We start from the raw sequence: 12,817 nt of genomic DNA on the forward strand, positions 1-12,817 counted from the left end.
TTTGTGATGTTTGCTTGATCTGATGCAGTGTCTGAATCAGGCATGATTGGAGAAGTCTTTTTCTAAAAACAAGCATTGATATGTTTAGTATTGTTACAAAAAACGTGCTAGTGATTTATACCATGATTACAGTTTTTCTCGATTGCTTAAACACATTTCTTGAAACTATGCCTCATATTCTCAAAACTATAAACACAAATCCATAACGTCTCACCCAGTTTCCCAAACAACCTATTTTCAGGTCAAAATGAAGCTCTACACTCAAAACCATTCACTCTTGCTGAAAAACCAAACTCTGCCCTCAGACAAGACACACAATCCCTCAAAATCACACACACTACAACATAGTCTAACACACTGGTGCAATAAATTCAAAACAACATTTCCAAAACTGGTAAGTTATGTTACTTGTGGTTCCCCTCCTCTCAAACCTTTTCACATGATGAACAAAAGACACAACCAATGGATACATTGGCACATTTTTATTCATTCATTCATACTACACAGTACAAAAAAAACAAAAACAAAAAAATGTATTCCGCCTCAGCCTCGCTTCTTTGGTCTGGGTCAGGCCAGAGAATCTCATCCACATCACAGGCTATATTAGCCCTAGCCTGGCAGCGGGGGTAAAATCCTCTTGCATGCCTGATCCACCCCTGGCACACATCTACTGACACATGGCCTGGACGAGGTGAACAAGCATATAAGGTTCTCGATCATACACTTTCCACTAGTGTTGTAGTCAAGACCACCTAAACCGAGACTAAGACAAGTCCAAGACTTTAAAGGGCCGAGACCAAGACAAGACCAAGACTTTGAAGGGCCGAGACCGAGTCAAGACCAAGACCAGTACATGTCCCCACACTTATGATAAAATGTGAAATATGGATATGATTGGCACTTCTCTCGTATAATCAACTTAACTGGCTCTAATTTCATCCGAGACTGCTTGTCTTCCTCCTCCTCCTCCTCCTCCTCCTCCTCTCCCTCCTCCTTCACCATGTCCTCTTCCTCCTCCTTCACCACCCACGCCCTTACGAAAGGAAAATATATTTACCAATATACTATTTTGAAATATATTAAAATATATATTAAATACATGGAATAATATATTGATGGTATAATACAATATATTATATAGTCCTGTAATATATTGCAAAATATACAAATGATTGCCGCTTTCATATATTGTAATATATTGGAGAATATAAATATTAAATCCCATATATGTGAATATATTGCCTAATGTATTACATGATATTTTCCAATATACTGCAATATATTTTTGTTTCGTTAGGGCGTCCTCTTCCTCTCCCTCCTCGACCTCTTCCTTCATTTCTTTGAGGATCCATTGTTCCAAATCTCAAATGAACTGACTCTGGCACTTTTATGTATCTTGAAAGTTCTGATTGATGTGTGTTCAATTTTGACTCTTAGTGTTTTCACCTGGGTAATTGTGTGCTAATTGAGCTGAAACTATGCTGACTTGAGTGAACAATATTGAATGCTAGTGCTTTCTAAATGACCACATGGTCTAGGCAATGGGAAATTAAGGGATTTGTGTGTAGAGTTTTGCAGTGACAGTTCAACAAATCTGACTCATGTGTCAAAACAGGGAATAGTGTTTATAGTTTAGTGAAATGGGTGTGCTTTCTGATAAATGGCGTTATGGTTTTGAAATTTTAGTTCAAAAGCCTGGTTATAGTGTTTAAGCAATCGAGAAAAACTGTAAACAATGCCAATGAAACATTTCAACTTTCTGTCTTTTAAATAAAATTATTCATTTGTTTATTGGATGACACGACTCTGTCTTTTTCACTACACCACCGACCTGTGTTCCTTTCATATTTTCTTGGCGTAGTCAGTGATAACTGGATTAGACTATATAAAACAGTACACGGTCCCACATGTTTTACATTAACAAATGGGACTTGCAGTCTTTTACCTGACATTCACATACTGCACATGTTAGGTTATAAAGAAACATTTATTTGTAACATTTTAATGTTTTAGTTATTTTCTGTTAGAACTTCTCGTTTTAATATATTCATATTTACAAATGCAATTTTATGTTTTTTTTATGTATTATTATTATTATTATTTTTGAATCTAGTATCTTTTTAAAAACCATCGGTCGATTAATCTGTTATCGGCAAGTGTGGTCCAATAGCGATCGGTATCTGTAAAATCTCAGACAGAGAGGGACATGAGACTTTCCAATACACATACACTTACACACAAAGAGACACACACACACACAGACTTTCTTTATGCAGCCTTCAATTAAACTATTCCAGAATGTATATGATATATCCCTGTATGTATGCTCCCTATGTCATGCCAACATAGTCACGATGTATGAACAATGTAATTTCATTTTAAATGCTTGTATTCCTGTGTAAGAATGTATCTCTGCTTTAATATCTCCCAGCCATAACGTGTTTGATAGCTAAATATTCCTCCCTCTTTGTCTTAATCAACGATGCACAGAATAGGATTATGAAATGTATCATTAGTACGTTTAGAAAACTTGGGAGTAAAACTGTATAAACTCGACACCCTTTATGACACCTGATAAAACATGCAAAGTGGGTAGTAAACAGAGACAAAGAGAATCTTTCCCGCTCAGAATTCACCCTCTGGATTGGTCAAGCTACCTCAGGAGAGGTGTGGATTAATTGTCTTAAAAGACAGTGGAAACATTTCTTTGGGTTCTTCTCTACTCGTCCTCGGACCTTTCCTCCCGTCCTCTGAAGCCAGCTCACCCCTCGCCATGAGGCCTCGGCCCTGGCTTGGAGGTGTAGTAACATGTTTCCTTTGAAGTCGGCGCTCTCCGTTACTCAGTCCCCGGACCACGGCGGAAAGGCACTGAGCACCATCTCAACGGTCAAGGAACTTCCACAACTTCGAAGGAGACCTTCCTCTCCTTTTGGCAACATTCGCTCTCAAACTTTCAAACTTCCCGCGGATCGGAGACACGATCACATTTCATCGAAATTTAGATGCGTTTTAAGACTAGTAACCCTGTTTAAGGTGATATTGTTCTTTGCTGGCTCTCTGTAGTAATGTTTGTGAAATACCATTCTGAACCCTTCCTTTCTCTCATTTCTCTTTTTCTTTTTGTGGTTACTCTGTATATACATGTACCTATTCTTTATTTAGTCGTATTCGTAGTATCAATTATTAAAACCATTGTATCCATGTTTAATTGTCATTGTTGCAGCTCACAAAACATAAGTCACTTTAATGTTCAGATCTATAGCTACAGCTCTAAGTATCTTTGAATACTTTAACTAATATCCCAATAGCTCGGAAAGTTTATTCTTTGTGGGCAGAAGAGTAACCTTCCCGAAGATTTGGTAGAAAGAATAAAACCTTTGAGAGTTGATAAGAGATTGTACTGATCGTTCGTTAAAGGAACGGATAAGATGAGTTTTGAATTATTTTTTTAAAGGTTGCTCTGCAATGATTATATATATATATTTGTTAATTGCAATCAATTGTTGTAACCAAATTTATATTGCTTAAATACCTAGGTTAGGTATTTCCTTTGGGTGATTTGAAGATTTATAGTTTGATCATAACCAGTGATGATTAATTATAAATAATTAAATATTAATACCCATAATTCCCTATTAAGCTAACGTAATGCATTATTGTATGTAGTCCAGCTAGGCCACTATCGGTCGACCTCTAGTTTGTATTTATTTGAAAGATTGTGGCGCCATGTGGAGTACGTTTATGTTTTATCATAATATTTTTAATATAACGATTGAATTCGTCTGAAGAATGTCATATACACATAGGATGAGGGTAAGTAAATCATGTGGTAGGTTTGGGTGAACTATCCCCCACAGTTATTTTACTGTGCTGTATATACTGGTCAAGGTAATTCTGCAACTTTAATATGACTGTATGCTAGGCCTCTAAAAAGCCAGTAGGAGGTGGCAAATGATTATTATTATTATGACTGTTATATTTTATTTGTAATGTGACATATTACATACAAGACTATACCATTATCAATTGATTATATAGTGTAGCATTCCTAGGTTGAGATGGGGGTTTCGTGACAGCTGCCTTTAGTCCTGGCAGGTTTTTGTGGCAGCTCCCCCTGCCACGCAAAGATTTTACTCCTACTGCTCTTTTATAGAGTTTTGTGGGAGGTTCTAGTGTGACGTTTCGTAACTCAAAGGTATGGCAATGACCTGAAAATCTAGTTGACAGACTACACGACACACAAATAGTTATGATATTATGTGATTATGATGCTTGTGATCTTGCTGTGGATTCTGCCTTTAACTTTAGGAGGTAAGAAGCTAAAATATCTACTGACATTTATTTACTGTCTGATATAACAGATCAATACAGCCTCAAAAGTTTCTCATCTCACTAACTCAACCTTGTACAGTCATATTAGCACCTCTGTAATTAAATGTTTACCAGTAACTTTAATGTTAAAAATGTTAATTTATCTTTGTATCATATAAATGTCATGAACTGTTCTGGGTGATTGATTTTACTCCTTACAGAGATGTAATGGTTATCGATCTCAGATTTAATACTCTAAAGAAATTTTAGAATCTTTTTTTTTTTCTCCTATTTATACTAATGTTATGATCCTTCATAAAGAAATGTTTGACATTTTAAAACACTTTCAGCTGAAAGTAAACATATCAGTATAGCCTTACTCAGATTTGAACTTTGATACAAAGGTAAATGATTAGAGATTTATTGAAAACATGTTCTGTTGACCCAAAGCCAAAGCTCACTTCTCTGTGGCCTTATTGAGGTTGGTTTATTCATGATTTTATATAAGGACTTACAACACACATCACAGCAAGAAATAGCCATCATTTCCCCGTCTATAGACCTATAGTCCAGCCGAGTATAGCCCACTTAACTAACCTTGAATTGGTTACATGTTGATTTTGCCAAAATAATTGGCTATTTATGATATTACGTCCCTTATTACAAGCAGAGGTGGGTAGAGAAGCCAAAATCTGTACTCAAGTAAAAGTAAAAGTACTTATGGAAATATTTACTCAAGTAAAAGTAAAAGTAACAATCGTAATAGTTTGAGTAAGAGTAAAAAAGTATTCAATGAAAAAACTACTCAAGTACTTAGTTAATTACTTTCGATCTGATTGATAAGAAGTGAAAACCCTGAATTTCAGACTATTGTGTGTGTGTGTGTGTGTGTGTGTGTGTGTGTGTGTGTGTGTGTGTGTGTGTGTGTGTGTGTGTGTGTGTGTGTGTGTGTGTGTGTTTAATGGTTTAACAGTGTAAATTAATGGTGTGCCTCTCCTATGTTTTGCGAGACTTGCGAACAAGTCATATTAACTTGTTTTAAAATATATAATTAATTATTACCATTGACAGTAGCGGAGGAACGCCACCGATTGTAACGAAGTAAAAGTAAAGTTTTTTCACAAGAAATGTACAACGAAGTAAATGTAATTCGTTACTACCCACCTCTGATTACAAGGTGTTAGGTTTCATTTATTTGACTAGTTCTAAATTACTAGCCTATTCTTGGGCTATGGTTAGATGCCAATTACATTTTCACTGACAGCCCAAATTTTGCCTTTGTCATGAAACCCCAAAACAATTTTTTTGAGATGTAAACAGATATGTATAGGCTGCACATCATTGAAAACACTGAGGGTACTCATTAATGGTATTCATATGTAAAAATAGTTATTTTTGCCTTTTTCAGAGCGATTTCTGTCTTCCGGTTTGAAAAGCTTAGTCGGAGCAACGTCACAAATGCTGACGTCGGCGCGGCCTTTTCGGCCCAAGTATGGGCTGCTGGGCACATGCTGACGTCGACCGCTCCGAGCGATTCTCGATATATATTCATGACATAAAGCTCATTCAGTCCAATCCCTGCGCTGTAGTATGCATACAAGATAATTTAGTTAATATGCATGAGACAGTCACTTCTGTCAGGCTCCTCTTATTACATCATTATTGTAGAGATATGGTGGGGAAGTTTTGGAAGCAGCGTGCGGAAAAGTCACGGAGGAAAGCTAGGCGTTGTGCTGATACGAAGTAACGTAAAGGGCGCCGAGCGAGCTGTAACCGGCGCCGTCTGTGGAAGCCTTTGCTACAAAGGCTCGGTAAAGTAAAATTCACGCCGAACCTGCAAGCGTTGACTATCTATGTCTGGAGTGCAAAATAACCAATCTGTAATCTCTAGGCTATTGAACAAAAGCCACGTCCTCTCCGTTTTATTTGTCGTCACAGCCATGCACTAAACCGCATGTGTTCGGGCTCTTAGTGAAACAGTGTGCATATTTGCGGCAGTGGCTCAGTGGTTCATGTAGGTTGTCTACAAACCAGAAGGTTGGTGGTTCAATCCCCGGTTCCACCTGACCAAGTGTCGAGGTGTCCTTGAGCAAGACACCTAACCCCAGCTGCTCCCGACGAGCTGGATGGCGCCTTAAGCCTAGTTCAGACTGCACGATTTTCAAACTCGTCGGGTCACTGCTCTATTCACACTGCATGACTATCTGGGGTATCATTCAGTCACTGCTGTATTCACACTGCACGATGGTTTGACGACAGAGGAGCTCACACTGCATGACTGAACAAGGAAGAATCGCCGACAACTCTCTCTCTCTCCCGTGCGCAAACTACGTTTCCCAAACACACGTGCGATGTGACAAGTAAACAACGCGAGATCACACGTGCGTCAGACCGGAGTTCTCGCGCGAGACTTGGAATTGTTATTAAAAATGATAAACTGCACAAAGTTTGCTTCAAATTGTATGTGTGCTGATTTGTGGAGAAAAAGAAAAAAGATTATGGCGGAAGAAATTGTTGGAGAGACAGAGGGAGCCAGGATTTTGTTCTGCAAAGACAGTTTGAGGTAAATAAATAATTATTTAATGTGCTGCTGCTGTGGCTGGATGTGCAAATGTTTGGCCTTTGTTTCTGTTTCATAGAATTGTAAATATATCTATTAAAATACTGAAATTCTGCTTTATAACTCCTCCCTGAACCTCCTGCTGCCCTGTATCTCACTCTCTCATTGGCTGTCGGTGTAATTTTCAGTCAGAACGCTGTTCACACAGCAGGAGTTTGAATCGCCGACAGGTCCAGATATTTAGCATGCCAAATATCTCACCGGCGTCGGCGACTCGTCGGCGATTCTCTCTGATCGCGTCTTTGATCATTCATACTGCGTGATTGTCACTCGCGTGCACGAGCACCGATTTGCCTGTGATCTCGGGCATTTGTCGGCGATTTCACAAAACCTGTCGGCGACTCAAAATCGGGGCAAAAATCGGGCAGTGTGAACTAGGCTTTACATGGCTGACATCGCCGTCGGTGTATGAATGGGTGAATGTGAGGCAAAAATGTAAAGCTATATAAATGCAGTCCATTTACCATTTACCATATTTGGACAAATATAGATTTAGCTGCCGAGTGATAGACAGCGCGGATCGTCACGGCAACCCAGCGCGCGTCGCTCTGCTTCAGATGCGCGGTTGAGACTAGCCTCAAACCCCTTCGCTTTTACCCCGATCTAGAACATAGACAGTAAAAGAAATGGACCGAGCGTTCCCATTGACGTCTACGGCGAAAGAATGAAGTCAACCTAGGGGCACTCACTTCCTGATGGCTGAGCGAACTGCGCAGGCTCAGACTGAGCTTGACGACGTAGATGTGACGTGAGCCTCCTGTCTGACAGCTGTGAGTCTTCTAGTAGATGTGGAAAGCGAAAGCTGAATCACGTTGTTTAAATATTTTCTCCCGTTGCTTTTGGCTCACTATGGGCTTCTCCCCATTCTTCCCCCTTGACTTTATCAGACTAGTCTCCAGGACATGTCTCCACGTCCCCCCGATTGTCTCATAGACAGTAAAAGATTGCCTGCGAGCGTCTCTTCAGGTCTATACGGTAATTTCTCAACTGTGCGACAGGGTCGCGTTGGTTATGACGCAATCGTTAGCCTATTTTTACAAAAACAGCTGCTGCGGGGCGATAGTGTAAGATACAAGGTAATGGAGCCTTTTATACATTGTCATGTTTCTTTAGAAATAAACAATGGAGAAATGGAGTCTTTAAACGTCTCAGATGTAAAGTTATTCACTGTCAAAGTGACTCAAAAATGAATGGGAGTCAATGGGATGCTAACAGCAGGTGATGGCTTGGTTAGCAATGGCCGCCCCTAGGGGTGGAACGCTTTCCGAGCGCTAGATTACCCCCTTGATCTAGAATTGCACATCTCTATCACATCCAGTAGTATATTCCTGCACAACCGGAGGCTGCAGTTTCAGGACCCCAGTTTCAGGACCGCAATTCTAGGACCCTCGTTTTTTGTGACAGCGCCACCTACAGAAATGGATGATATAGCGGTGTGCTGCTGTTTCAGGACCTCAGTTCTACGACCCAGGTGGTTTAGTTAGTAGCCTACATAGTATCAAGATATTTAATCTCAGGAGTATATTTTATGTGATTTTTTAAATTCAAAATGCATCAGAGGTTAATTGCAAAGTGTGTAATACCTGCTTTGACGCACAATTTTAAATTTAAACAAATTAATTTACACAAAATATAAATAAAAAATGTATATCAATCTTTAAAAAAAAGTTGAGTACCTTAAAAATCTTAATTTCTTGAATTATACTGTATGTTGATTAACCTCCTTAAGTTTAACTAATTCGTTCATTATCAGGGAAAATAAAGATGGAATCAGTATATGCAGTCACTAAATTACAGTCAGATATTTTAAAGTTTGTAGAGAGGCAAGGCAAGACTCAAGAATGATTGAAGAATATATATTTATGTAATTTTTGCAATAACAACAGCACCAAAAATACCCCTTTTTCATCAGTTGCTGCACAGACAGAATGATATATATATATATACATACATCTTACTAAACTGGATGATGACTGACAGTCCTTATACTAATCTGGTGAACATGGTAATTTTGATAAATGAGCCAAGGCACAAAATGAACTGTAGGTAAAAAAATTAATAAAAAACTGCACAAGTTATAAAAACCAGCGAGTGTTACAGAGATGAATATACAAATATATATTGTTATAACCCTCCTATTTTGAAGCGCTCCATCAGAAGAAGACACCACCACTTTCTAATGAAAGGCATGTCCATCTGAAAGATGTGTGACATTGACAGATACTATATTAGCATATGCTTGGCAAAACAAAAACAACAAACAACAACAAAAAAACACTGAGACTTTATCCCGCAGTCATTTCTACAGTGATGGCGTGGCAATCCCTAAAAGCAAAAAAAAAAAAAGGTAACACGTCAAAAGCCATTGCCATCTCGGTTACATTATGAAATTTACATGATATGCAGAATGGAATATAATAATATTTGTTTGGAGAGGCTAAATATGCATTTATTAATCACTGCAATGTTATGCCCAGTCTTTTCAGTCTAGCTCCAAGGATAACAAAAAAACATTTGTGCAAGATTCATACAGAAAAATTATTTTTAAAAAAATTAAAGGATTAATTTTCAACTTTTTAATCCTTCACAGCAAAAATATATCAGTACAGGGTATAAGAACGTAGCCAAAGTATAAATGGCTGAACTTGCCAAACATTATGCATCATAGACAGACTAATATTGTAGTGCAACCAGGCAGTCAGCGCAGTTATGTAAGAATATTTTATTCTTAACTATGGAAAAACAATGAATATTCAGCAAGTCTTCCCATACAGTAGCTACAGGTAATCGTACACACCCTTAACAACATGCTTTTGTCATCTTTTTAAGTTTAATTAATGTGCTGGCAGCTGGCTAGATGCATTATAGTCATTAAAAATCAAAAAGGATTTAATAAATCTCAGCCACACCACGATCAAGAACATCCTAGTAGCCTAATTAATAAAACTAGCACACAAATTCTTAATTCGTGTGAATTAATTCTTAATTCATAGCAGCTCACTTACGTACATTTTGTTTCATGTAAAAGTTATAAAATAAAACTTGATTGAATATCAGTACTCACAGTCTGATCGGTGTCCATTGTCCATCTTAAATTAGTGTTTTGGTGATTCAATTCGGTAGGTGGTGCGGTCACAAAAAACTAGGGTCTTAGAACTGCGGTCTTAGAACTGGGGTCCTGAAACTGCAGCCTCCGGTTGTGCAGGAATACCCTTCTCATCACATCGCATGTTGGGTGGTTCACGTTCTCTTATCACGTCGGCACGTTGTTCATCTTGCCAAACAGCGTGCATATTTGGACAAATATAGTTTTATCACGTTTGCAAAATATTTCTTCATACAGAATAACATTTATTTTCATTTCTCACTGAATTATGCTGGTTTGAAGAGCTGAATGATTTGCGATCTCTGCTGCACGCCACTCATAGCTCTCTCATTCGCTGTACTCATCCCTCTTTTAATCTCACTGTGGTAAACAATGCCAACGTGAACCAAGAACATGTCTCAGAACCGCTGTAACTGCTGCTATTGGTATCGCTAATCGTAATGCACCTACTGACACTCCCCTATTTATGCAAACATTCCCTCTTTCCACACAATACCATCCCACCTTTTCACAGTCGACCACTCCCCTTTTAACAAGCTTTTTCAAATCGAAGGTGTGAAAAAACACCGCTGCAGCAGGGGGGTTTCATGACCCTTTAAGCCAATATAACAGGGTTGTGCTTGGATTGCTGTTTGACGTCTTTTTAAGGGTACATAACACACAGTTTCTTCCAATCTTATGTTAATATTGAGTACCTAGAATTGCATCTGAAATCTGTACTGCGCAGACTCGGTCCCAAGATGAAAGCTTCAAATCTGGCAAGCGGAAACGGATGTCGAGTCGTCCATATTTTTTTACAGTCTATGCAAAAAACAGCTGAGCTTGTGGAGGCATGCAGTGGGCGGAGCTAAAGAGTCACGAGCACACATGTGATCAAAAACAAAATGACAGCGCTGCTGACGGCTCCCGTAACTCGAACGAAGCTCATTGATGTGCACGCTCTTTCTCTCGGTCTGGTTGCTGTGCGCACGCGCTCATCCGGGAGAAGTGCCCATATGAGGAATTCTGCCATTTATGACTTCATTCAGGGCCAGACTCAGGGGGAAAAAACGTTCTGAGACTTGTTTGAATCCTGGAAGAGTGTATTTGGCACAGAAATGCTCTATCATACGTGTGACGTCTAAATCGTTTTTTTAGTATGATTAAGATTTATCATTAAATGTATCATTAAATTCTTGCTTGCTGGGATGATAGTGGTTGAATACACCTACCTGTATAGTATTACCATGACACAGTATGTTTTTGTATTTGACGCTGCAATTTGGTGTTTCTACAGACACCCGTGTCACCTGTAACTACTCTTCTGAATGTTTGTTGCCTTGCACATCCAAAAACTTTGACATCATCCACTGGTACAAGGATGACAAACCAGTGCATTCATTCTACTTCGATGGAGACCAGTTGAGACATCAGTCTGAGGAATACAAGGGAAGAACATCCCTGGTACCGAAATCTGATATCGCAAAAGGAAATGTATCACTCTTGCTAAAAAACATCAGGGTCCAAGATGAAGGCAAATACAAGTGCTACACTGCCGATGACAAAACAAATGATGAGAAGTTTGTGTCTGTGTCTGTAGAAGGTGAGAATTTCTGAAACTCTAATATAAAACCTTTAACAACATTACTTTTGACATCCATGACTTTTTAATGAAAGTCTAGTCATATATCTCACAACTTTCCTATGCATCTAAATTATATGCTACACCTATACACCACCAATATGATCTTGTAGTAAGATAAAATAATACTGTGTTGCTATATTTTCAGCTCCAATTAAATCAGTGGACATCTCTTTAAGTAATGATACCATCTCCTGCAATACCAGTGGAGTTTATCCAAGACCACATGTATCATGGTCCTCAGAGCCCCCGGCAAATGAGTCAGTGGATACTTTTCAGGAAACACCTGAACACATGTTTAATGTGAAAAGTCAACTTAAAGTGGGTGTCATCAGTAGTAGCTACAAATACACTTGCTCGATAACCAATAGGGCCGGGACACAAACAGCTACTCTGGAAGAGCAAGGTACATTTTCAAGATTGTTGAGTTACAGAATACATAAGTTTAGGTGAGAAATAAAGGCAGCACTGTTTTAGTTTCTTTTTCCACTACTGTGAATTCCGTTGAAGGAATGGGAAAGAGATAAGATAAACTCTCAATGTGAAATTTTCACATCCACTGCCACGTTGTTTAATGTGCTGAACATGGTCATAGCACTTGAGGTATCATTCAAAAAGGAATAATCCATGGCTAGCTGTTATTAAAAGATTAGGGCCTATGTGTGTGCGCTTCAATGAACTAAACTACTGAACGACTTGTGCATTAAACGATTTTATTGCACACTTTTCAGCCAATCAGTATTCAGACAGACCATGGTATAAAGAGATTTTACCACTGATCTATATATAAATGTCATTTATAGCCTGTAGATCAGTGGATTGAACCCTAATTTCATTCCTTACAGATTTGGCAACTGGAGACTCCACAAGCATTATAGTAGCCATTCTTGTTGTCATTGGCATTGCCATTGTCATTGGCATTGGCATTGGCATTTTTATTGCGAGAAGAAATATATTAGGGGTACTATAATAATTAATAAGGTGAGTTATTTTGTTTTGTTCTTTTATTGTTATATAAGGATGTTATACATTTGTTATTAACAACAACAACAACAAAAAATACACAATGCAAAAGAGTCCAAAGAGCTAGGACCATTGCCATATCTGCAGATTTCATGTCATTGAAATGAATCTGCCTGCCTCTGTAACTTTTAACTGT

The 12,817-nt window shown here is 38.5% G+C and overlaps 1 protein-coding gene across 1 annotated transcript; it reads left to right on the top strand.

Annotated features, from left to right (window-relative positions):
* Positions 1–4,176: 4,176 nt before the first annotated feature.
* hhla2b.2 (HERV-H LTR-associating 2b, tandem duplicate 2) lies at positions 4,177–12,628 on the top strand. Its single transcript, XM_067434291.1, has 4 exons — positions 4,177–4,311; positions 11,314–11,619; positions 11,807–12,064; positions 12,504–12,628. Exons 1-4 carry the CDS (start codon positions 4,266–4,268, stop codon positions 12,626–12,628), a joined length of 735 nt encoding a protein of 244 aa, XP_067290392.1. The 5' UTR covers positions 4,177–4,265.
* The last annotated feature ends 189 nt before the right edge of the window (positions 12,629–12,817 follow it).

Source organism: Pseudorasbora parva, chromosome 24, assembly GCF_024679245.1.
Source record: "Pseudorasbora parva isolate DD20220531a chromosome 24, ASM2467924v1, whole genome shotgun sequence".
NCBI classification, from domain to species: domain Eukaryota; kingdom Metazoa; phylum Chordata; class Actinopteri; order Cypriniformes; family Gobionidae; genus Pseudorasbora; species Pseudorasbora parva.